The 27721-nt window shown below is 40.9% G+C and overlaps 2 protein-coding genes and 1 long non-coding RNA gene across 3 annotated transcripts in view; 2 read left to right on the forward strand and 1 right to left on the reverse strand.

Annotated features, from left to right (window-relative positions):
- Positions 1-27721, forward strand: part of LOC137040047 (SLAM family member 5-like) — a 90948-nt gene that overhangs the window by 15116 nt on the left and 48111 nt on the right. The window lies entirely within an intron of this gene.
- On the forward strand, positions 18592-21919 carry LOC137039471 (uncharacterized). The gene is made up of 3 exons (XR_010897661.1): positions 18592-18710; positions 19309-19376; positions 21803-21919. It is a non-coding gene; the product is annotated as an uncharacterized lncRNA (long non-coding RNA).
- LOC137040712 (uncharacterized) lies at positions 22865-27652 on the reverse strand. Its single transcript, XM_067416483.1, has 6 exons — positions 27643-27652; positions 26658-26981; positions 26044-26349; positions 23714-24037; positions 23248-23598; positions 22865-23016 (listed from the first exon to the last, which is right to left on the reverse strand). Exons 1-6 carry the CDS (start codon positions 27650-27652, stop codon positions 22865-22867), a joined length of 1467 nt encoding a protein of 488 aa, XP_067272584.1.

Consider the following 27721-nt stretch of genomic DNA (forward strand, 5'->3'; position numbering starts at 1 on the left):
AGTTTGATGATGCCAAGTGTGAGCGCAGCATCTTGGGACATGTGGTCTTCACCTCACAGCCGGTGGAAAATAGGACTCGGGCAGAAATCATGTTCATGCATTCGGTTATTAACGTTACTGTAGTGTAAAGCAGAGCAGGACCGAGTGTTGAGGAGCTGAGCACGGCCGCTGTAGCGATTGTTATACAAACACACGCCTAACGAGCAGAGGGACTTTTATTATGACAGGACGGGATACAGTCGCCGGGGGCGCGCACTTCCGCTTTTTCCGGTCATGAGTATAAGGTAAAGCAGCTCTGTTTATCATATTAGATACATTTTAGTGTGTTTAAAATTATGTTATGACGTTACTCTGTGCGTTCACTCGATGTGATGTGACATGTTCACACTGCTAGGTGAAAAGCGCTTCTGCAGAATTAAACCAAGGGTAACGCAGATATGACGCAATTAACAGGCAACTCGCTCAAACACTATGCTGAAACGTCCCGGTCCTAAGTTAAAATATCAATTTTCTCACAATTTACAAATAGTTGGAAACATTTGGGATATTGTAAGTACTCAACTGAATATATAACACTGGCCTAGTGGCTTTTGGATATTTTACTACAAAAATACTACATAGTGCACCTTTAATTGTAGTGTCTGTTCTCAAACTCAGTCACAGTAATCCAGTAGGTGGCTTTGGGAATGGCCTAACTGTGCGTTCACACCGCCGGCGGCGAGAGCGGCAAGCTGACCGGAAGTCATTCATTTTCAATGGGAGCCGGGGCGGCGAGCTCCGGCGAGGGCGGCGCGGCGCGTCTTGGGCGTCGAGGAGAGTTGAAATCAGCTCAGCTTTATGGTAATGAGCTATGACACGGTTCGGCGGCAACCAGTCAGAATGTAGAAGTGCTCCGCTTGAGAGAAATCCAGAGAACGCAGGCCTGTAAACTTTGGTTCCGACCACATTAGTTCCCAAGCAAATTGTAGGAGAGGTTGATCATTGCTGTGCGGGTTTCCCTATCATTTATGACAAGATCATTCATAGTGATGTGTAATTTGCGCAAGCCTATTTTACAGGCGCTTAGAACGCTCGTTGTTCAGCGGGTGTGCAATTAATTCTTACTTTCACATTTAAACGATTTCATGAAGTTAATTTATACCCTACTTGTGGTTAGTATATCCATCAACATGCTTGTTTGATTTGCGGCCTCTTTAAATACAGTTTAAAAAAAGAAAAAAACATTCAATCTACGTCAGAGCGGCACGTCCACGGAGCTTTCTACAGCGTCGTTGTCAGGGCGGCAAGAGCGAATTTTGACGCTCTCGCCGGCGGCGGTGTGAACGCACGGTAATAGGGCAACGAAGCATTCTGGGAATTGTAGTCTTTCATCCCCATGAGACAAAAAAACATTTTTGTCTTTTCTCTAGAAAGCATCAAATTCAAAAATAATTTTTACATTTCTACTACATTAATGATCCAGTTTAAATACAGATTCATCTTTCCAGCGCTGGAGTACCCCTTTAACCAGAGTTAATAATTCATCCTCACTCTAAAAATGGTTTAAGCTTCAGAATGGCTTATCAGAATCCGATGGGTGACGTCACGGACACTACGTCCATATTTTTTTACAGTCTATGGTTTAACCCAACGACTGGAAATTTGAAACTACTCAATGGTGTTTAAAATGTGATCAAATAAACCAACAAAAATTACCCAACAGTCTTAACCCAGCATTTTGGGTTAAAAAATAACCCAGCATTATTTAGAGTGTGATTGTCTAGTTTTACAGTAGGCTAATGCACAGGAGATTTTTTAAGAACAACCCAGCAAGAATAACCCAGAATAGCAAATCCATTAATGGTAAAAAATTGACTACATTTTGGGTTTTCTCAACAGCCCAGCCTGCTGGGTTAAAATGCCACTGGGTTAATTTAACCCAACATGTGTTCTGTCCAATATTTACCCAGCGCTGGGTTGCCAATTGGGTTGTTTTTAACCAAGCCATTTTTAGAGTGCATGAACGAACAAATGAAGAATGCATGTTTAGACTGTTAAAACAATCATTTTTATTGCTTGACAAATGATACAATACACAAATGTGTTAAAATTGGCAACAATGACAACTACAAACCTAATATATTCTGTCAATTTAGTCACATTTAAATCGAACTTTTATTTTGACGGGTTGCCGTGACTTGAGTCTGTTCATGATATGACACGCGCCCCAGTCATTCACACAGAGCGGCAAAACATGGAAGAGTAATATTTAAATAGTATTTAATATACACAGACACTGGTATATATTCGGCTACAGTCTGGAGCCCTGCGTGGCGCGACTGAAAGCAGCTGTGGGACCGAATATTCTACTTGTGAGTCGATGCTATACAGATACTATAAGTACCGGTAACTTACCTGTGACATCCCTACATACAACCATGTTAAATTTTCGTAAGGGGATCATGGTTCTGTGTAATCACAAACTATTAATCTATCGTCTCACATGCCTACCTAAACTAACACGAGTCAGTACATTGCATCGGATTCTGAGGTAAAACTTTTGTCGTCGTAACGTCATGTAAGCTTAAGAATTGTTGCCGCGAAGAAGAAAAAAAACTATAATTATGCTAATTAAAATGATTATTAATGAAAATATATGAACTTATCTTAAAACATCTGCAACCAGTGGCATTGCCTTTTGCATTGGCCTTTCAAAATGACAGTTTGAGAGCGAATTTAAACGAATCAAGGCGGGAAGCACGTGAAACAACCAAGCGCTGGGTAGATTCAACCATTGCGACCCAGCAGGTTTAACCCAACGACTGGAAATTTGAAACTACCCAATGGTGTTTAAAATGTGATCAAATAAACCAACAAAAATTACCCAACAGTCTTAACCCAGCATTAGAGTGCTCATAGTTTGTATACATTCCTAAATCCCTCATGGTTAACAATCTTATTCACATATTTGTGGTGTCAGTGTCACTGATGGGATGAATGCCCTATGCGAACCTGCGCTTTGTGCATCACTTAAAGGTGAACTATGTGGTATTTTTGCAGTAAAATATCCAAAAATCACCAGACCAGTGTTATATATTTTGTTCCATTGAGTTCTTACAATATCCCAAATGTTTCCAACTATTTATAAATCGTGAGAAAATTGCTATTTTAACCAAGGAGCCGGGACGTCTGAGGGAGTCACCTGTCAATTGTGTCATATCTGCGTTACCCTCGCTTTCCAGGTAAACTGGTGTTACTCTTAGCAGTGTGAACATGTCACGGCAGCCGCTGAGCAAACGCAACGTCATAACATAATTTTAAACACACTTAAATGTATCTAATATGAACAGAGCTGTGTTACCTCATACTCATGACCCGAAAAATGGAAATGCCGCCTGCGAATGTCCCGTCATAATAAAAGTCCCGTTGCTCGCGAGTCGTGTGTTGTGCTACAATCGCTCCAATGGCCATGTTCAGCTCCACAACACTCGGTCCTGCTCTGCTTCACACTTCAGTCTTATCCCGATTCTTGTCCCAAGATTCTGAGCTCAAACTTGGTGTCATCAAACTACACCTTAAGAATTAAACGTCTGATCTGGCAGGTGGAGGATGAACCCTGTATAAAAACGGGGGTCAACAAACTCGGTCCTGAAGGGCCACCGTCCTGCAGAGTTTAGCTCCAACCAGTGGCGTAGCACCAAATTTTGGGCCCTGGGTACAAACCATCTTCCTGGGCCCCCGTACCATGTATGTGTATGTATAGAAAACGGACTTCTCTGCCTTGGGCCCTGGTTACTCAGTACCCTTTATCCCCCCAGTCCCACGCCCCTGGCTCCAACCCCAAATAAACACACCTGAACTAGCTAATCAGTGTTTGATTAGGCTGGTAGGCTTCATGTGTGTTAAGTTGTGGTTGGAGCTAAATTCTTTATTACGGTGAAAAAATATAAACAGCAACTTTAAGTGCAGTGTTAAAAGCGCTATAGAGTGCACTTAGAATATTTGAGGGGTTCCCATTGGATCATTTTATGGATTTAGTTTTAAATAATTGTCTTTTCCAAAATAAAATAAATGACATTCTACACATGTAAATGTCAGAGATAATGTCAGCATATGCTATTGCTTTTCTGCCTTTGTGTCAAACACAGTTTCTCATCATGGTCTGTTTTTACCACAGATGAAAGCAGGACAGGAAGAAGCCCCTCACGTACAAACTAAACACACTCGCTGTGAATGCCTACTGTCATGCATACGATATGTGAAGACCCAAAAGATCAAACCGTTTCTTCAGAAAACCAACCGCAGCACGTTTCAGTTTGACTGTATATTTCAGTAAACCTTCAGACCTTCTACACTTAAACAAAAAAAGGTATCCAGAAATTGTTAAATTAAATAGCTAGTTATACATTTTAAACTTGAATAAAACCAGTTAATTTAGATGTTGCCATTTTTAGGTTACTCTTCTTTCAGTACGCTTGTGGTACACACAACCATTGAAATGTAGTTAATCCAAAATTCACAAAACATTCTTTTACTTTTATAGTCAGACAACGATACCTAACAAAAACTATTAATATGAAATTATAACAATGAAGGTTTTTTCACCATTTATATGTATCTAAACTATGCATTCAGTGTGTGTTTGTGAACAAGGAAGGTCAAACTGTCGTGGGAGGATTCACACACTGCCTTTTGTTTTTGGCAGATAGTTTTACTAGATCAGACACAAAACAACTGAAGAAAATGTTTCAGGTGTTTGTTGTATTTTGTTTGTGCTGGTGGCGTCTGACTGGTAAGTTTTAAATGCCTTTTTACATCTTCATTTCTTTCCATTACAGAGTAATAAAACAATGCTACTGTTTAAATATGTAAAAATATATATATTTCTTACAAATAGTTAGTATTTTCATCTGCTGCGTTCAAATCTCACGTTTTACTACAAACCTATATTTCAAGGATTTCAAAACCAAATTCTCTCTTTTCTAACAAATCATTACTTCCGCAGTAATCTTGAACTTCTCTAAAAAAAGAATGGAAACCTTGAGTGAGATTCAGATTTATCTAATGATTTATCATGTAACATAATATTTTGCTAACTCTACAGAAGATAAAACGCCATAAAAATGAAATGATTTGTTCACACATCCGTCTGTTCGTCTACTCACCTCTCACTGTGTTTTGTGTCTCTGCTGCTGTTCTTCAATTCATATTTAAACATTACTAACTTCAGGCTTCGTAAAACATTAGGAGACTTAATCTGTGTAAAATCTGTGTGTTCTCCAGGTGTGTTTGGTGAGTCAGTGTCAGTGATGGAGGGAGATTCTGTCACTCTAAACACTGATCTTACTGAAATACAGGAAGACAACAACATAGATGAGATACTGTGGAATTTCGGAGCTGAAAAGGATATTATAGCTGAAATCAGAAGAGATTCAGGAACCTTCTCCACATATAATGATGTTCTTGACGGGAGATTCAGAGACAGACTGAAGCTGGATCATCAAACTGGATCTCTGACCATCACAGACATCTCAACTGAACATGCTGGAGATTATCAACTTGATATAAATGGAGCGAAACTGACATCAAAAACATTCAGCGTTTCTGTCTATGGTGAGTAGAGATGTCATTTGCCTAAACGTTCTCATATTCTTGTTTCATTAAAGGAATATTTAAGCCATTTAAGTCAATACAAGTTTAGCTTATGTTGATCACCAAAAGAATGACTTTTAACTACTCCCTCATTGTCTTAAAAAAAGAAGTAAAATTCAAGGTTACGGCACTTTACTGTAAAACGGAAATCAATGGGGTCAATATTTGGAGTATTTAAAAGTAGAAATGTGAAGCTTATAATTGAATACAAACACTTTAATTGAATTATTCTCTTTTAACATGTATTATTTGATCTTTAAAGCTGTTTCAGGGTTTAAAGCTTTCTCAAAGCGACAATGCTGTAAAATTGTAAAACTTTAAACAGAAAAGGTTAATAAGTGATGTTTCACACACATGTTGTTTTATCTTGTGGTTATACTGTTGAATTTAAACATTTACAGATCGGCACTAATCACTGGCATTATAAGCACTTTTTACTGTAATCCAGATTTAATTTTTAAAGGAAATTAGGAATGGGTGGAAAATGATTTATATTGTATTTAACAGTATCCCACAAATGCTGTCGATTGTGTGCAACTGAATCCGGAACTGACTTCCTTTAACTATTTACATAATTTAAACTATTTAAATTTAGAAGGGTCATATAATGCCATTTTTATACAAGTTAATATGATTCTTTAGTGTCTAAATGAAAACTTTGTAATATACTTTAATTTAAAAATGTCATTAGTATTGTAAGAAAACACTCATTTAACCAGATCAAAAACAGCTCTGTTTTCACCAAGCCATTTCGGTGCATACCGCAGGAGGCTCAGATGAGAAGATCTTGGTGCTGTGAAATATCATTGCTGCAAAGTAATACTATATTATTAGGCAATTATTTCACAACATTTACAGCCTACACATTGGACAAATACAGAGGTCCGGATTCAAATTATTGGCCGTCATTACTTAAAAGAATATTTGTTTATTACAAAAAAAGGACTTAAAGGGGGGTGAAATGCTGTTTCATGCATACTGAGCTTTTTACACTGTTAAAGACTTGGATTCCCATCCTAAACATAGACAAAGTTTCAAAAACTAATGTTGGACGTTTGATGGAGTATTTCTGTGTTAAAAATACTCCTTCTGGTTTCTCACAAGTTTCGGAGAGTTTTTTTCGAGTATGGGTCGGCTTGACGTCGACAGAGCGGAAGGTCCTTGTATGGGCCGTACGGGCTCTTCTCCCGGCAGGGTCCGCGCGCGTGACTAGAGCGAGAGAGGAAATGCACGCCCATAAACACTCGCTCAGCTGCAGATCCATTCGTCCGTGAACACTTCTGTCGTTATAGTCCGCTCCACGCTCCACTTTATTCCTATGGGTGACGTCGAGCGACTTCAACGCTTCAGCACAGCATTCCGGGAAGGCAGCGCTGCATTTGAACCGATTTGGTCTCCACGGTCACTGCTGTCACAGGACTTCACCAAATCATACCAAAGCAGTGTGTTTTTGACGGAGCGGTCCCAGCGATAAAGGTTTAGTCCTGCTTTGGAAGCAGCCGGTGAGTAAAACTAGTTCAAATGTCTGTGCTGTTGGCTATCGCCGCGTGAGTAAACATCAGTAAACAACACGATTGTGTATAACATTAGTTAGTGTATCAATGGAGCATGCAATCTATGGTGTGTGTTTAAATACATTTGTTTAGCTGACCACTATAGGTCTCAGTTTGATTATTGTAAAACCACCAAAACATAAACCTAGCGTTCTCACAAAGCGTGCTTCGTCATTCAAATGCGCTAACGGACTCCATTGTTGTTCTCTGTATAACGTTACACTAGTCTGACGTGCAAAACCGTTTTGCTTGCTACTGCTAAGGTTTAGTCGCATACAATAGTCCATAAACCGAATCATGTCCTCATAGGGTGCTTTCACACCTACCTTGTTTGGTCCGGATTTTCGGACTTTTCAGTTTGGTACGAACCAAAATTACAGGTGTGAAACCTCCCTCGGATCATGGTCCGGACCAAACAGACGAAATTTGGTCCGACGTCAAGAGGTAGTCTCGGTCCGGACCAAATTGAACAAAGGTTCGGTTCGTTTCTTGTGTGAAAGCATTTTCTGTATAGTTCGGACTTTCAGACCATTTACAGGAAGTTCTGGTGTAGGATTAGTGAAAAAACACAGATTAAACTCACAGCACATGCAGTGATGGAGCGCGCAGCATTTTAAACAGAACCGCTTGTGTAGTCATGTCAGCTCGCGTGAGCAGCGTGCTCTGCTTGACTATATGACTTTCGGTTTATTTATGAGACCGCTCCAGTTCATGTGCAACACAAATGATCACTCCGTCACGGGATGTTATATTATTTATTTAAGCTTATTTATTAAATTCAGGCAAATGATGAAACATTTATTAAAATTAAGATACAAAATAAAGCTTTCTACAAAACAAATCTAATGAAGTGGTCAAAATAATTTCTGACTCGATGTCTTTGCACATCTGTGCACGTTTCATAATCAATATAGCCTAGATGAAATTTTAAAATAACATTATAATATTTAAACATAACTAGGCTATAAAATAAAATACATTGTTTGGTTAAAAAGCCTATCTTCTAGGAGCTCCTCCTTTCCTGTCGGCGCCGATAAAATGTTTGGAACGAGGACGTTCATTTGGTGAATTTGCCTCGAGTATAGTTGGTGCTGCAGATAGTAATGCCATAATATTAACATTATTGGCAACGATGCGTCTGTTCATTCATTCTTGTCAAAGTTTTTTTTTTTTTTTTTTTTTTTTATTCTTGTCAAAGTTACCCGCTGAATTGACAACACACTGACGTCAGACGCACGTCCGCTAACAAACCAATCAATGTTAAGATGCAGCCCACATAGATGATGACGACAGGACGCCAGTGCGTCATGTAAAGTTCTTTGGTGCGCTAACATAACTGCAATGTGAAAGCAAACCAAAAAGAACCAAATGTCCAAACACAAACTTTGGTTCGGACCTTGGTGCGGACTTTCAGGTGTGAAAACGCCCATAAACTGCGAGTTAAGACACACAAATGTTGACAGGCCACTAAATACAGTCCATACCACAGAGACGGACGTCCTGCTGTTGCTGTTTCTCCTGTTCAATTTATTTCAGCCTCCGGATCTGATTCTGGATCATATCTGTATTAGTTGAATCTGATTTAGGGTAGCGTTTTCTTCTCCACGCTTGAGGACGTCACCTCTTTGTGTGCGCTCGTCATTCTTTAGCTCCGCCCACACGATACGCCTCCTCGTTTTTTTTTCCAGAAAGACTCGGTACAGCCCATATTTCTTTTATAAATATAATAAAACTAAAGACTTTTCGGAGATATGAAGGATGCAATACTACTCTATAGGTACTCAAGATTGACATGAGATTGACTGAAACTGAGTGTTTCACCCCCCCCCCCTTTAAATTCTGGACCTTTGGTGGTGAGGGGGGTTTGTTCCCCTGACCCCCCACCCCCCCCCCACCCCCCCGCATACTGGCTTGAGGGTAATGTTAGTGCGAATGCTACGTGTTTACTGATGTATAAGTTAGTTCATTGACATATTGATGTTAATCATGGCATTGCTAATGCCAATAAAAACTTTTTTTCTGTTAATGTCGGTTTGTCAGTGAAGCGTAACGTTATCTATGCAGTGTAATAACTGTTACAACACAATTTATTTTTAGACAGTAACAGACACCGTTATAAACCATCTAAGGTCATATAATTAAGCTTAGTGTTAACTTACCACATCCATGTTAACTTTAAAACCAGCGTACACAGTTTGTAATAACACAATAACCATAACGTGTTGTTCATTATAAACATGGGATTATGAATTATACTGAGAACGTCATACATAGAAAGCATGCCGTATTTAACATTACCCTGTAAACTTTAGCTGCAGTTCATCGTGAAGCGTTTCAACTTCTTGTGGAGGGGCAGCATAAACACGAAGAGCTGGTACAGATCTTTATCCAGGAGCAGCTGAATTAAGGGCCCCGTCCACACGGAGACGCGTTTAACTGTATACGTATAAATTTTGTACCGTATCAGCGTTTCGTCCACACGGATCCGGCGTTTTAGAAGCATGAATCCGATATTTTTCGAAACCCAAAGTGGGTAAATCTGAAAACGATCATCTTCCGTTTTCGTGTGTACAGCGAATCCGTATATTTTCTGAAACGGTGATGTCATCACACATCACATTGCACGGTGAAGAGTTAAGGGACACAACTACGGCACTGGGCACGTGCACATCAATATCGCGTCATTTAATTACCGTATCTGCATTAATGTAAGGGTATGTTTAGGGTTGGGGTAGGTGTAGGCATTAATAAAACACATCTGTTAAGTAGCAAATGTATTTATTGTTATTTTATTGTGAGATTTTGCCTCACCTCCGCCCACTGCTATACCCCTTCTAGCCACAACTCTTCTTCTCCGTTTTTAGTGTATTTCTGTGGCAGAATTACAGCGCCACACACTGGCCTGGCATGCAAACTACATCGTTTTTAGTCAGTTTTCGTAATCTCGTGTGGACGCAGATATTTCTTGAAACGAAGAAAAAAAAGATCGGATTGGGAAAGCGCTGGCTTCGTGTGGACGGGGCCTAAATGTTCGGATTTAGGAACATTAGAAGGACTGCTATGTTCATTATTACACCCAAGAACAGAACACTACAATTGCCCAGCGTCTCTATTTATACAATGGCGGACTGTAACAACCATAGACATTGTTGTGAAGTAACAACCAATCCGATCAGTTGTTATTAAATGTGCGTCAGTCACTTTCGATTTCAGTTCCTGATGAGTCGACCACGCGAAAGGTACCACTTGGGTTTCTCCAGCATGTGGACTGAGTTTGACTTTCATGGTCAAACTGGATATGTTTAAGTTGTGCATCGATGAAACCATGTAAGTCCTTTAATAGTGTTCTCTATCGAATTTCCTATCTGAGGAATAATTACAGCATCATGAGTTTGATCGTCCGCGAAGTGATGACGACTGTGCTTACATCTAGCCTCAGATGTTTGTTTAACATGTATATATTCTAAATACACTAGAGTTCATTATAATAATGATCACTGAATAATGTGTTTGATTAGTGTGTAGATCCTATCTGTAATTGTATATGGTTTATAGCTTATTGTTCAATGACGCAGCAAGATGTTTCGGATTATTCCGTTTATGAGCGATAGGCGCCACCTAGTGGAGAAAAGTGGTACTACCGTAGAAAATGTTATGTTTCTAATCGAACATAGGGATAAATGGCAGTTATTGTTAATAATGAGGGAAATGTTTAATATTAGCTAATTGTGTTTATTATTTACTGTTTCAGACCACACAACATACTACCTCAGATATCATGTCTGATAATATAATGCCACGCAATGCCCTGTGGTCTGACTGTGCCGTTTATTGTGCTTAATAAAAGACTGGTATTCTGATTCCTGCCTACTGTGTTCTGACCGACACACCAGTGCGAGCACAGCTATTTTAAACCAGTGCAATACAGTCCTTAGTACAATCCCTAACAAATTGGTCCTTCGAGCCGGATCATTGTGCTTACATTGGGCCAGAATGGATGAATATCAGACTGAAGGTGCACGTCCTAAACGTTCAGTCCGCCATCCAGCCTATTTAGAAGCATTTGAAGTTCAGTATCCAAATCAAATTAGAGCTTCTCTAACGGCACAGCAGTCACATGGGCGAGAAGATTATCAGCGAAGAGATAGAAGGATGGCACATTGGCACGATTTCAGCCACCAAAGTGCATACCAGGAGCCTGGCAGACGAACACCTGATTCGTTGGATGCAGGAGACACAGAGGGAGAGCCCTGGTATCTCATCAAAGATCAGTGTAGCGAGGTAGATGAGTATTTACCACAGATAGAAACTCATTCCATACCTCGAGAATCAAGAGAAAGATTGCATGACCTTGAAAGAGAGAACAGACAGCTTCGTCAAGCCCAGCAAACAATGAAGGAGGAAATTAGACAACTGTTAGATATCCAGAAAGGTATGCAAGAAATGCTAATGAGAAACCAACCAGATTCAGCTTCTCCACTTCATAAAGTGCAGCCAGTAGCCCCAACACCTCCATTACCCTCACCTAGAACTGTCTACAGAGAATCAGAGCAACCTGTTCCTAGACCAGCCCCTCGAGTCCATCCAGTACCAGCCCCACGCAGACATCCTACTCCACATCGTAAAGAACATCTTGAGGCTCACAGTGTTCAATCTCCAGCCTTGAGTCATTACCCAGACAGCTTTGCTAGTGATGGAGTGACTCATGTTCCTTCAGACATGCTTGACCCCTTTAGAAACCAACAGGTCTCACAGCAGTTGAAACCAAAATTGACAACCTCTACGCCTCTAATGCCTGCTGTTTCTTCCCATTCTCAACCTTATGGGCCACCAGCAAACCCAGTGGCGTGGCAGTCCAGTTCAACTAGACAGGAGACAACTTATAGGGGTCCACAGCCAGCCATACCCGACTTCATCCATCGAGACCCAGGTGAATTTACCCGGCTAAAGTTAGCTTTGGGTAACTTATTGCCAGATGATACAACGGAACTGTTTAAATATCAGGTGCTCGTTGATCACTTGAAACTCATGGAGGCACGCCTGATAGCCGACTCTTTCTTGAACTCGCTAACCCCTTATTCAGACACCATGGTGGCATTAACTGAGAGATATGGCCGTCCTCATCAACTGGCTCTAAACAAGATAGCAGCTGTTATGGACTCCCCAGATATCCTGTCTGGTGACACATTGAGCTTTTAGCGCTTTGCTCTCCAAGTCCAAGCATTAGTAGGCCTCCTCAAAACTTTGGGGTCAGATGGAGAGGTTGAACTACGCTGTGGTTCTCATGTGGCGCGACTCCTTACTAAATTACCACCCGAGCTACGCGCAGCCTTTAGAAGGAGCATCAGCAGTGAACCTGGTACTGTGTACACACTGATTTGGCACACCATTGATTTGGCAAAGTGGCTGAAGTTTGAGTCATGGTGCCAAGACCATGAGAGCTTTGGAGGAAACAAAGCCCAGAGAGACAGAGTCAGACACAAAGTTGACTTAAGCAGAGAACCCAGATTCAAACCCAGAGCAGCTACAATCCTTCATGGTGCAGATCAGCCAACTTCAGCTGATATGTTACGCCAACCAGCAAAGAAATTCGAGAAGAGCTATGCATTCTGTCCATACTGTGATAACAGAGACCATTATCTGAGCCAGTGCACCACATTCCAAGCACTCACTAAAGACCAAATCACAGACTGGATAAAGACCAACAACAGATGCTGGAAGTGCGCACGCTCACATCGATCTGCGCAATGTACTTTGAAGAAGCCCTGCCACAAGTGTAATGGCAAACACTTACAGATCCTTCACGACGTTAACATTAAGACAACAAATGAGGGTACATGTCTGGTGAGCTCTACCACAAAACCACTACACTTGGACAGACCTCCAAGTTCTAAACGAGTCCTCTTAAAGGTGGTTAGGGTAGTCTTGCAGCATAATGGGCAGTGTTTGGACACCTATGCAGTGCTTGATGATGGATCTGAGCGCACCATCCTCCTGTCATCAGCAGCCAAAATGCTAGGACTCAAAGGAAAGGCTGAGGACTTAACCTTAAGAACCATCAGGCACGATCTTACTACACTCAAAGGTTCAGCAGTGTCATTCCGAATTTCAACACCCTCTCAGCCACATAAGAGTTATAAGATCCAGAATGCCTTCACAGCTGAACCCTTAAGCCTGGCAGAGTACTCATATCCTGTGGCGATCTTACAGCAGAAATACAACCATTTGATCGGCCTTCCACTCCAGCCCATTCATAAGGCTCGTCCATTGCTGTTAATCGGAGCTGACCATCCTCATCTCATTACCCCAATCGAGCCAGTTCGCCTTGGCCCACCAGGGGGCCCAGCAGCTGTTAATACACGACTGGGATGGGCTCTGCAAGGCCCGGCTCGAATACTGGAGGTAACGCTTAACACTCAGCAGTGTTTACATGCCACTTTTAGCCCTTCACAGGTAGAGTTGCTAAAAAATGTGGAAAGGCTTTGGCAGGCTGATGTCATTCCACTCAAATCAGAGAAGTCAGTAACACGGTCACAGCAAGACAGAGAAGCTATACGCCTCCTCCAAACTCAGACTACCAGAGTATCAGTTGATGAAGTGGATCGATATGCCACCCCCTTACTGCGCAAAAAGGACATGCCACTTCTTCAGGCCTCAATGGAAGCAGTGCTGCCTAATTTAAGGAACACTGAAAAATACCTTGAAAGGGATCAAGCCAAAGCTGCTGCATACAAGGAAGAGATAAAGAAGCTGGAAGTTGCTGGCTATGCTTTAAAACTATCCACAAACGAAATCAGCAAAAGTGGTGAGTCATGGTTCCTACCACACCATCTTGTTCAGCATAATGGCAAGAACCGTGTCGTTTTTAACTGCTCCTTTCAGTATCAAGGCCAAGTTTTGAACGACTACCTGCTGCCTGGTCCAGCCCTAGGCCCATCCTTGCTAGGTGTCCTTCTACGCTTCCGTGAACATACTGTAGCAGTCAGTGGTGACATCAAGGGGGTGTTTCACCAGGTCCGCCTTCTACCTAAAGATAAACATCTCCTTCGGTTTGTGTGGCGTGATCTGGACAGAAACAGGCCTCCAGACATATTTGAGTGGCAGGTGCTGCCCTTCGGTACAACGTGCAGCCCGTGTTGTGCCATTTATGCTTTGCAGCGGCATATCAGTGACTACAGTGAACCTGGGGATGAGGTCAGATCCACAGTAGAGAGGAACTTCTATGTGGATAATTGCCTGCGGAGTCTTCCATCACAACAAGAGGCCAAACAACTAGTGGATAGACTAAGTGGACTCCTTGCCACTGGAGGTTTCCAACTCCGTCAGTGGGCAAGTAATGTGCCTAGTGTGATGGAGCATTTGCCAACTGAAGTGCGGTCTGACAGCACGGAGCTGTGGTTGTCCCAAGACCGAAATGACACCCAGGAATCCACTTTAGGTTTGAAATGGCACTGTCAGTCGGATACATTCGGATACAAAACCCGCCATGTAAAGCCCGAACAATGTACTCTGCGTCACATCTATAGAGTATTGGCATCGCAGTATGATCCACTGGGCTATATTGTTCCATTCACCACACAGGCTAAAGTGTTGGTCCAGAGACTATGGGATAAGCAGAGGGAATGGGATGACCCTAATTTGCCTGAGGATCTCCTGAAATCCTGGAAGAACTGGGAAAAGGAACTCCCTACCCTGGCCATCATTTACCCTTCCTCGTTGTCTGGTGATATCAGATACAGACCAGTCTAAGGTTACCAGACAAATCCACATATTCTGTGACGCTTCTGAGAGGGCATATGGGTCCGTCGCCTATCTACGGACAGAAGATCCACAAGGCCATGTTCAGCTAGCCTTCATCATGGCGAAATCCAAAGTTGCCCCTAAGCGACAACAAACCATTCCCCGATTGGAATTATGTGCGGCTTTGAATGGTGCTCAGTTGGCCAAACTCCTGGAAACTAAGCTCACTCTAGAAATAAGTAAAGTGGTCATGTGGACAGACTCCACAACTGTCCTCGCATGGATAACTTCTGAATCCTGCAGATTTAAGGTATTTGTTGGGACGAGGATTGCAGAGATCCAGGAACTGACTAGTGAATGTACCTGGAGGTATGTAGACTCGCACAGTAACCCCGCTGATGACCTTACCCGAGGTCGAACGCTTGCAGAGCTATCAGTACCCAACAGGTGGAGCCAAGGTCCATCATACTTGCTCAGACCTGAACCAGAATGGCCAGTTACTCCTTCTATGCAAGCTCCCATGGATAAAGATGAACAGCGAAAGGGAATTTTCTGTGGATTACTGGCAGAAACTACTGCTCCTACCATTCCTGACCCGGCCAACTATACTTCCTGGATTGATCTCATGGAAGCAACCGTTCAAAGTCATAATCCCAATGGAAATCCATCTGCCACAAATTACCAGGATGCAGAAATGCTTCTCTTCAGGAAATCACAAATTGATAGTTTCCCGGAGGAATACAGACTGCTCAAAGCAAAGAGACCAATACCCACAACCAGTCGGCTGTTAACCTTAGCCCCAGAATATGATGAGTCTTGCCAGGTCATCCGAGTTGGTGGTCGTCTCCGTCGTGCAGAAGGTATGGAGTCATCAGTGATGCATCCTATAGTGCTAGATCCTTATCACACAGTCACTAAATTACTAATAAAGGATTATGATGACAAGCTCTGCCACCCCGGACCAGAAAGAGTATTCGCAGAAATACGGCGAGACTTTTGGGTACTGAGAGGACGTGAAGCCATCCGTAGGCATCAACATCTATGCAAAGAGTGTCACAGGTGGAAAGGCAAACCCGTCATTCCGAAGATGGCAGATCTTCCACCAGCTAGACTGAGACTCCAGAAACCACCTTTCTATAATACGGGCATGGACTGTTTCGGACCATTCCAGATCAAAATTGGTAGACGCTGTGAGAAGATATGGGGGATCATCTTTAAGTGCCTCACCACAAGATGTGTTCACCTTGACCTGATAACCTCAATAGATACAGATTCTTTCCTAATGGCCCTGCGGAGGTTTGTAGCACGTCGAGGTAAACCTTGTGAATTATTCTCAGACCATGGCACAAATTTTCATGGTGGGGAACGAGAACTTTATGAGAACTTTGCATCCCTCAGCCCTCAACTGCAACAGCGCCTGGCCAAGCAGAAAATATCTTTCCATTTCAACCCACCGAGTGCCCCACACTTCGGGGGTGCCTGGGAACGAGAGATTCGCTCTGTAAAAAGTGCCCTTCGCACCACCATCGGCTCACAGACAGTGACTGAGGAAGTGCTCCTGACCGTGCTTATTGAAGTGGAAGGGATCCTGAATAGTAAACCTCTTGGATACACATCTTCCAATGTAGCTGACTTTGACCCAGTCACGCCCAATTACCTGCTCATGGGGCGGCCTGATAGTTCATTACCGCCGGTTGTATATCCAGCAACAGAGCTCATGGGGCGGCGAAGGTGGAGGCAAAGCCAGGTGCTAACTGATCATTTTTGGTCAAGCTTTATTCGCCACTACTTACCAACCCTCCAAGCTCGTCATAAATGGCACAAAGATACGAGTGACATTTCACCTGGAACTATTGCCATGCTTGTAGACCCACAGCTCCCACGTGCTATGGGGTTGGTCTGCAAAGTAGTTAAGACCTTTCCTGGATCAGATGGTCATATCAGAGCAGTGGAAATCCAAGTGAAGAATAAAATATACACTCGTCCAGTTGCTAAACTAATCCCACTTCCAGCCCTTGCAGATGATGAAAATGACAAAGACTCCCCCTAATTGACTGTTCCTCTAGTGGCAAATATGTTCAACATATTTGGGGGCGGCGATGTTGTGAAGTAACAACCAATCCGATCAGTTGTTATTAAATGTGCGTCAGTCACTTTCGATTTCAGTTCCTGATGAGTCGACCACGCGAAAGGTACCACTTGGGTTTCTCCAGCATGTGGACTGAGTTTGACTTTCATGGTCAAACTGGATATGTTTAAGTTGTGCGTCGATGAAACCATGTAAGTCCTTTAATAGTGTTCTCTATCGAATTTCCTATCTGAGGAATAATTACAGCATCGTGAGTTCGATCGTCCGCGAAGTGATGACGACTGTGCTTACATCTAGCCTCAGATGTTTGTTTAACATGTATATATTCTAAATACACTAGAGTTCATTATAATAATGATCACTGAATAATGTGTTTGATTAGTGTGTAGATCCTATCTGTAATTGTATATGGTTTATAGCTTATTGTTCAATGACGCAGCAAGATGTTTCGGATTATTCCGTTTATGAGCGCTAGGCGCCACCTAGTGGAGAAAAGTGGTACTACCGTAGAAAATGTTATGTTTCTAATCGAACATTGGGATAAATGGCAGTTATTGTTAATAATGAGGGAAATGTTTAATATTAGCTAATTGTGTTTATTATTTACTGTTTCAGACCACACAACATACTACCTCAGATATCATGTCTGATAATATAATGCCACGCAATGCCCTGTGGTCTGACTGTGCCGTTTATTGTGCTTAATAAAAGACTGGTATTCTGATTCCTGCCTACTGTGTTCTGACCGACACACCAGTGCGAGCACAGCTATTTTAAACCAGTGCAATACAGTCCTTAGTACAATCCCTAACAGACATACAGATTTGAAACCTATATGATGTCTATGGTAATGAGGACAGCTTGAGCTAGCACAGGGCGGTTCTGAGATGAAACGCTGCTGTCAATCAACAGTCGTGGGAGCGGTGTCCGAGTGTGTGACGTCACACATCGAACGGCTCGATTTGAGACCGGGGAAAACATATAAGGAGAAAAAAAAAAAAAAAACACTTGATGGATTTTTATCATTATAGGATGGTTGTGTACAGGCACTGCCAACACACATTTCCATACAATCAGCTTGTAAAAGTGCATGTACCATTATATGACCGCTTTAAGATGAAAGAAACCATCAACACGCTAAACCCAAAATAAGATTAGATGTATCCATCATTCTCTCATGTTTTCCAGCTCGTCTGCCTGTTCCTAACATTACCAGAGACTGTTCTTCATCATCATCCTCATGTTCACTGGTGTGTTCGGTGTTGAATGTGAGTCATGTGACTCTCTCCTGGTTCAAAGGAAACAGTTTATTGTCCAGCATCAGTGTGTCTGATCTCAGCATCAGTCTCTCTCTACCTCTGGAGGTGGAATATCAGGATAAAAACACCTACAGCTGTGTGCTGAACAATCCCATCAGCAACCAGACCAGACATCCCAACATCACTCAACTCTGCCACACATGTGCAGGTACGGCAGCACAGCTGATATAATGTGTTGATAAACCAAGCTGATCTTTCATGATGTTTGACAATGTTTGTTGTGGAACAGAAAGACAGATTCATGGCTCATTTTGTCCATTGCAGATCAAGGTCTACCTTTATTGTACATAGTGGTGATCTCAGCGGGATCTCTGTTGACTGTAGCAGGAATTGGGATCTTCTGGATCTACAAGGAATGTAGAAAAACTGATCGAGAAGGCAAGTGTGACAAATAAATATTATAACGAAAGTATTTTGATTGAAAGCCAATATATTATTTAGTCACAATTATTCTCATAATTCTTGTAGTTAACACCGTTCCTGTTTATGAAAAGAAATGGAAAATAATAATTATTTGGTTTGGCCGTTCCTCTGGATTACACTCATGTCAGAATACATAAAGCCAATGGGCACCAACATGTCTCATTTGCACATCAAAACACACAGGAAACACAGAAATGCAAATTGTATTAATTCAGAAGTGAAACATCGTTCCCCACACTTTACGAACATAATATTACACGTGCAAAAAAAGCAGAGCTCCACTGATGATAGATTAAACTTTACACTTACACTTTAATTAAATGTCACCATACAAAGATGCAAATGAATTTACCTTAATTAAACATCTGGGTTTGATTTACTTAGTGTGTGATAAAGGTAAAATGCCAAATTTGGAAATGACGTTTTGAAAACCCACAGCATTAAACATTTAACTAATAGTTTGCATTAATAATTTAGCTTTGACAGCCCTAATAACATGTTTTGGAGACAGCGTTGTGTAGTTTTAATCCATATATCATTGCTGTTGAAACAGTTCAGACACTTGATGACGAGAGAATTTACACTGAGCCAGTCTTCTTCAAAAGAAACACACATAAATCGGTAAGACAATTTATTCCTGTTTCACTTGTCAGATCAGTGTGTGCGCTTGTGTTTTTGTCTGTATAATGATCCATCACACACCACAGCACCATATCAAATAATTATAAAAGCCTAATGTTTATTCTATTAAATATCTTAGTACAATTCAAAGTGTTGCCCATTTAGACTAACATCTCTTGTGTACACAAAGTCCGAACTTCTCAAAACTTTGGACATGTAGATCGTGCTATTCTGAGGAAAAATGCTAAGCTTCATGAACTTCCTCTGAACCATCCATTTTAAATGACAGATGGAGGCTGTGTTACCAATGCTGTCCACTAGGTTTAGAAATACTTTAAGTCTTCTGTTAGAAATGCACCGATGGTATTGGCCGATAAAAGCATTTATTTCCACTATTGGCCATCGACTTATTGTTTAAAATCAGGGCCAATTAAATCCTGTCAATCAAAAGGGGCTGGAAAATGTCTCAGACTATAAACTCTATTGTGTTAAATTAAGGGCTGTCAGAGTTAACGTCACATTAACAGTTAAAAAATAGTGACATTAAAGCAGGCTCTATTTGATCTGTAGTTGAAGTCAGGGTTGCCAAGTCCACGGTTTTCCCTCAACCCACATATTATTTGTAGCGCACATCTCATCCAATTAGCGCTTTATTTGTTACTTCTGATAAATAAACAAAGGCTCAGCTAAATGATTAATGGATCTTGGAGTTTGTCTAAAAACAGTCGGTATTTCGTAGCCTGACGTGGTCATACTCAATTCTAGTCAGAATATGAGTCTGAAACTGCTCCATTGGGCTGTGATTATGGTTCGTGTTTCAAACGGACCAGGAAAGACATCAGTTGGATAGACCTACAACCAATCAGAGCAACGAAGCGACGCATTATGTTAGTTGTCAAATGTCAACATGGTTCAACTGCACTGTGTTGCCAAATCCGCGTTTTTTTCCCCACAGGTTGTGTTTCTATGTCTGAGGGTTGAAGCGACTGTTATGTGATATATAGACCCATGAGTCCGAATTTCAGCAGGCATCCTTGCTAAAATAACACACATTGTACCCCCCAAATGCCATTTTCCCCCCGGAGAACCCCCCGAGAAGCTATTGTTTAGGGCTAGTAGTGGGCGGGTTTTGTTGTAAAATCTTGGCAACCCTGTCTGCACGCACGCTGAAATCAGGCTGGAATAAAGGATCTTTGCCGGTTTCGTAAAAAAATTAAATAATTTAATGATACACAGAGTACTTACCCAACATGATCATGACCCAACATTTCTGAGGGAAATTGGGAAGGTGATGCAGATACAAACAAGCTCTCCGTTTAGGATTCGAGTAAATATAACCCAAGCCCCTTTGATGACGTGATGATTACGTTACTGTTGATCATCTGTCCGTCATCGTCTAAAGCCCGCCCTGATGATTTCATTGGTCTGAACAGTTTCTGTTCGGGGATAATTACTCCTCTATGAAGCCAGACCGAACTGCCGACCTAAAAAATTTGTGGGCGGGGCTAAGTTCGGCTGGCACCCAGGCTAGGTATTTCGGCCAGGGATTGCTAAACTGGTGCTGGGAGAAAAACACTGACATTCTGGATTTGGACGGCAATAAAATCACTGACTCGCCCCAGTAAATGATGAAAATACCTGACGACCCGGCTTTTGGGTATAAAGCTTGGTGAAAGACAAGGCAAACGGCAGTATGTGCTTGTCTTGTTCACCTCCCTTCTTGGTTTTGTAACTGTTTTTACTTTTTGGGTCTTAAAAATAAAAAAATATATTATTATTAACTTTATTATTAACATTTTGACACACACACACACAGGATTGTTTTGCTATCCAAGTGAGGGCATTCCATAGGCGTAGTTTTTTTTTACAGTTCAAATTATACATTGTATCCCCCTACACTCACACACACACACACACACACACACACACACACACACACACACACACGACTGGTTCACTATCGTTGTGGGGACTTTCCTTAGGCGTAATGGTTTTTATACCGTAAAAACTGTACATTCTATCCCCCTACACTGCCCCTGCCCCTAAACCTGCCCATCTCTCTCTCTCTCTCTCTCTCTCTCTCTCTCTCACTCTCACACACACACACACACACACACACACACACACACACACACACACACACACACACACACAGCTTCTAAACATACCCATCACAGGAAATATTCTACATTTTTAATAAAACATTGTTTAGTATATTTTAAAAGCCATTGTAAATATGTTTACGTCATAATACCAGTGTAATACCTGTGTCATTATACAAATTTGTTACCTCATAAATCACAAAAACAAACACACACACACACACACACACACACACTACACACACACACTACAAGATAATCAGAATTATCAATTTTTTATTTAAAATATTTCATTAATACATTGTGTATGCTTTTTTTTTACAGAATGGTAAAGAGGAAGAGCATGTTGAGTATGCGTCTGTCAACATTAGAAGTGAGGAGCCTCGTCCGAAAGCCTGCGAGTCTGTGGTGGAGTTTCGGGAATGGTCAGAAAATACATAATAATTAATATAAGAACCAATAAGAAGCGTTTCTTTAGCAGCAAATCATAATATTAACATTTCTGGGGATTCATGTGACACTGAAGACTGGAGTAATGATGCTTTAATCACAGGAAAAAAATACATTTTACAATATATGCACATAATATATAATATAAATGTAAAACAGTTATTTTGAACTAATATTTCACAATATGATTGTTTTTGTATTTTGCTGTATTGAATAAAACGAAAAACACAAATGTCTCTGTTGGTTTTTAGACAGATTTACAACATTATATGCAATTATGCTCCAGTATATATGCGATAACAGCTTACTAAAATAAACAACTGAAACATTGATAACACTAAAACATCCATGTCCTGTTAATTGTTTATGTCATACGTTTATAAAACAATCTTTTGTGGGCAGTTTTATATATTACAGTATTTTAGGTTTAAAACTGAATTTCCTAAAACATTGACATCAGCTAAACAGGCTTCATCAAATACCTAATACAATATACAGTTATTTACAATGAGTACGGTGTTATTTTACTGTCATTTTGATACAATTACATATTTTTAAAATATTTTGAATCAGTTATTTTCCATTTTTGTCTATAGTTTTTATAAATTTGTCTTACTTTTTTAGTTATTTTAGTATGAAAATTGAATAATTCTGCTTTGGCATCTATAGGTGAAAAATATTATTTCAGTTAACATATATTTTATTTCAAGTAACAAAATAGTTTTCGTTTCAGTTTTCGTTTACTATAAACTAGGTGATGCCAAACGCCTGGACTGGTAGAGTTTTCATGTGAAAGCGAATCCTCCATCACACAGTGATGATCATGTTTACAGTGGACATTTACACCCTGACCCTAAAGCAGGGTCATACAATCCTGCTGATATAGAAATATGGGTACACCACCATTCATTTACAAATAATTTTGCACAGTACATCTCAAATCATGCCAGGATGGATGTTTGATGGAGGCCTCTTTTTATTCTGCCTGCAGTAGAACTTACAGCCAATTACAATTGCAGCCACCAGCGCAACAGCAACAGAAACCGCAGCACATATTCCTGCTGTAAGACCTAAAGGCAGACTTGAATCTGTAACGATAAAGACAGACAGTCATTATTACATAAGGTAGACTGATAATCAACATAACTTTTCTACTTTGACCATCCGTTTCACGATTGAACTGATGAATGTCGCCATCTGGTGGTTTTTTTTAAGAACAGAAGATGTAACAGCATCACCACAGATCTTAACTTGACATAACTGCATTCAGTCAGAGGACAACTGACTATTACACAAAAGTGGAATGAAATCGCACTCACTGATGACAGTAATGATGAATCTCTTTATGCTGATGATGCTGATGCTGTGGCGGAGGCGAATGCTTTGGACAATCTGTAGTTTATATTCTCCAGAGTCTGTGTTTGTGGTGTGTGTGATGGTCAGAGATCCAGTCTGATGATCCAGCTTCAGTCTGTCTCTGAATCTCTCTTTACACTGATCATCTGTACAGATCTGACTCTGATCTCCAGTGATTTCAGCGATGAGAACGTCAGTAAAATACCACGTCATCACATTATTTGTGTTTTTCATTTCACCAGGATCTAAAGTGACAGATTTGCCCTCCTTTACTGACTTTCTCTTCACTTCATCTCGTTCAGCAGCAGAAACACCTGAAACACAAACCAACAGTTTTAATAAATAGTTTTGAATGTCACTGCTACAAACAAATGAATAATGATATGTTTTAGGCATATTTAACCTGCTTTTAAATGTTAAATGACTCACCAACATTGAAGATCTTTTGAATGATTCTTCTCCTGATGAACTGTAGTTTATAATCTCCAGAGTCTTCAGTTGTGGTGTGTGTGATGGTCAGAGATCCAGTCTGATGATCCAGCTTCAGTCTGTCTCTGAATCTCTCAGTACCTTCATTACACTGAACATCTGTGCAGACTTTACTCTGATCTCCAGTTATTTGAGCGATGCGAATGTCATTAAAATACCACTTCATTCTGTCAAGCTGGTTCAATTCAACATCAGTGTATAAAGTAACTGAATCTCCCTCCTTCACTGACACTGACACTCCATCTGTCTCAACACCAGATGACCCTGAAATGAAGTTCATTGTCAGTCATACAAACGTTCTTGTTTTACAGATCATATAGATGGTAGGTAGATAAATAGGGTGAATTCATGGGGATTGGGAGACTTTACCACTGATATGACTTGAAAAAATGTCCCAATCATCCTGAATTCACTGTAGTTGGGTCAGGTGGCTTTTTACTTTGAATTTGTTAAAGGGGGGGGGGGATTACTCATGTCAATCTTGAGTACCTATAGAGTAGTATTGCATCCTTCATATCTCCGAAAAGTCTTTAGTCTTATAGTCTTATCATATCTATAAAAGAAATATGGGCTGTACCGAGTCTTTCCGGAAAAAAACGAGCGCCTGGAGGCTAATCGAGTGGGCGGAGCTAAAGAATGACGAGCGCGCACAAAACGATGACGTCCTCAAGCGTGGAGAAACCCATGGCTATCCATCAGATTCAGCTAATACAGATATGATCCAGAATCATTCGGAGGCTGAAATTAATTGAACAGGAGAAACAGCAACACAGGACGTCCGTCTCTGCAGTGACCGTGGACATCCACTTTTGCGACGAGACTGGAGCGATGTTGTGAAGCTTCCCGTCATTTCTGCGTTCAAATCGGTTCAAATGCAGCGCTGCCTTCCCGGAATGCTGTGCTGAAGCGTTGAAGTCGCTCGACGTCACCCATAGGAATAAAGTGGAGTGCGGCGGATTATAACGACATAAGTGTTCACAGACGAGTGGATCTGCACCTGAGCAAGTGTTTACGGCCGTGCATTTCCTCTCTCGCTCTAGTCACGCGCGCGCACCCTACCGGGAGAAGAGCCCTTACGGCCCATACAAGGACCTTCCGTTCTATTAACGTCAAGCCGACCCATACTCGAAAAAAACTCTCCGAAACTTGTGAGAAACCGGAAGGAGTATTTTTGACACAGAAATACTCCATCAAACGTCCAACATTAGTTTTTGAAACTTTGTCTATGTTTAGGATGGGAATCCAAGTCTTTAACAGTGTAAAAAGCTCAGTATGAATGAAACAGCCAGCATTTCACCCCCCCCCCTTCCCCCTTAAGTAAATTGTGCTTTGTATCTATGTATATGTATACTTTGTTATAATTGTTCAATTTAAAGAATTAAAACCATAACATTAAATTAAAAGCCATTCTTTAATGTCATCCACCGTCGTTTTGTGGCTCTTTTTTTAAAAGTATCGTTTCAGGCACCGTTTAGGCACCGGTACCGTTTTTAAAGTACCGGTTTTGGCACCAGTATCGTAAAAAACCCAAACGATACCCAACCTATGCACTCAAGATTATCATGAGATTTGGAGAAACTGTGTGTGTTATGTACCCTTTAAAAATATTCACAAATTTGTCGCCTATAGCATGAAATATCTGATATTTCAATTGTCAAATATTAAATATAATATTGTAATTATAATAGAAAGGATTTGTATTGTGACTTATAAAGGCATCAGTGTATAATTTACAAACTCTGAATGTATTGTTTTGCAGGTACTTATGTATTTAAATGTCTGAAACCTAAAATAAACATTATTCAGTTAAAAACACTGACTAGTTGTTGCATGTGGCAAGGGCTGAGTCTGTCTGTCTCTGGCACAACGCCAGCCAACGCACAAAAACATGGTTGAATTTAGCAGTTGATCACTGAATGCTCTAATCACACCGGTGTGATCGTAAGGGTTAAATGCATTCCTCAGCACTTTGACTCAGATTGATGATTGATGAACAATGATTATGAAATAAAAGACAAGTTGACATCTTATGTACTCTTCATGTTAATAACATTACATGTATTATCCGCATGTTTTTGTGAAAATGATATCACTTTGACATGCTTGTAAAGGTGATAGATTATCTTAATTGTATTTTATTATTTAAAAAAATACACTCTACGATTATGTAAGATAAAAACTCACTTTTTCAAACAGCCCACTATAAGTACATAATTTTGAACTGTTTCAAAAACGTTGTAAATGTGCTAAATTACACTTACCAGTGACACTAATACTAAATTTCCTATTGCTGATGATGCGGTTACTGTTGATCTTTAGATTATATTCTCCAGCGTCTGTGGTGTTGATGTTTGTGATGGTCAGAGCTCCAGTCTGATGATCCAGCTTCAGTCTGTCTCTGAATCTCTCTTTACACTGATCATCTGAACAGATCTGACTCTGATCTTCAGTGATTTCAGCGATGAGAACGTCATTAAAATACCACATCATTGAATCATTTGTGTTTTTCATTACAGCAGGATCTAAAGTGACAGATTCTCCCTCCTTTACTGACTTCATCTTCAATTTATTTTTCTCTGCACCAGAAGGACAAATGAACAGATGAGGATCTTTTTGTTAATAAAACAACTACAGTACATGCCTGAGTAGTAGTGCACACTTGGGACCATCTCTGTATTTTACAGTATCTGTCGATCATACAGTTTTAGAGCATAACAATAATGAAGAAGAAAAAGAAAAGTAAAGCAGAACAAACACAACAGGGTTCCAGCACCATTTTTGGTGCTTGGACACCTAAAAATCCAAACCGATAAAAAACAACAAAGAAAAAACACATGAATTATGTGATTTAGGCATGTGATGTATAACATGTTATTTGACTCACCAAGAATAACAACATTGAAGATCTTTTGAATGATCCTTCTGTTGATAGTTTGTATTTGATATTCTCCAGCGTCCGTATTTCTGATGTTCATGATGGTCAGAGATCCAGTCTGATGATCCAGCTTCAGTCTGTCTCTGAATCTCTCTGTACACTGATCATCTGCACAGATCTTACTCTTATTTCCAGTGATTTGAGCAATGCGGGTATTATTAAAATACCACGTCATTCTGTCTTGTTGGTTTGTTTCAACACCAGTGTGTAGAGTGACTGAATCTCCCTCCATCACTGACACTGAGACTATGTCTGAATCAACATCATATGCACCTGAAAAAGAAAGAAAAAGAACAAATAATTACTAATCACTTAAATAGTGGGGAATAGTGGGAATATTGGGATAAAAGTAATCAAAAAACTTTTTCTTAAGGAAGTGGTATAGGTAGAGAAATATGTCCGGATTTATAATAATGGAGTTGTGGTCTAATGGTTAGAGACAGAGAGAGCAAGACACCTTGGTATGGATTGCGCAAATATGGCTGTTTAAGCCCCGCCCCTCACTTCCGGGTTCTCTGGATGGGGTTCTGAAACTGTGTGCAGGGCTTCAGCTGGAATCTATTGTAGCTGTGTCCCAAAGTGAAGTGCGCACACTTCGAAGGCCGCATTTGAAGTGCGATTACGTCATACCTGCACTACGAAGACTGTCCCAATGTGAAGGCTGCACCCTCTGAAGGCCGCATTTGAAGTGCGATTACGTCACAGCGGCACTAGGTAGGCTGTCCCAAAGGGAGAGCTGCACCTCTGAAGGCCACATTTGAAGTGCGATTGCGTCACAGCGGTGCGACGAAGGCTGCCGCAATTCATGAGCGACTTCAAAATGCGCCCTTCGGTTCTCAGGCAAAGGAAGGGTACAGCAGATGGGACCTTCACATAACTTAGCAGCCTTCCCTATCCCAGAATTCATAGCACAGTGGTGACTACAGGATCTGACTGGTCCGCATTCCCGCGGCACTCGATCAGATTCCAGTTAAAGACGGTAGCGGTCGGTAACTCAAGTGTAGCCGGGTACT

This window comes from Pseudorasbora parva, chromosome 14 (genome assembly GCF_024679245.1).
Source record: "Pseudorasbora parva isolate DD20220531a chromosome 14, ASM2467924v1, whole genome shotgun sequence".
Lineage (NCBI taxonomy): Eukaryota > Metazoa > Chordata > Actinopteri > Cypriniformes > Gobionidae > Pseudorasbora > Pseudorasbora parva.

Coding starts and splice junctions, on each gene's coding strand:
- LOC137040712 (XM_067416483.1), bottom strand. Junction 26,350..26,657: donor CTTCAATGTTGTTATTCTTG/GTGAGTCAAATA, acceptor CTTCTGGTGCAG/AGAAAAATAAATTGAAGATG. Junction 23,017..23,247: donor ATTCATCATTACTGTCATCA/GTGAGTGCGATT, acceptor TTATCGTTACAG/ATTCAAGTCTGCCTTTAGGT.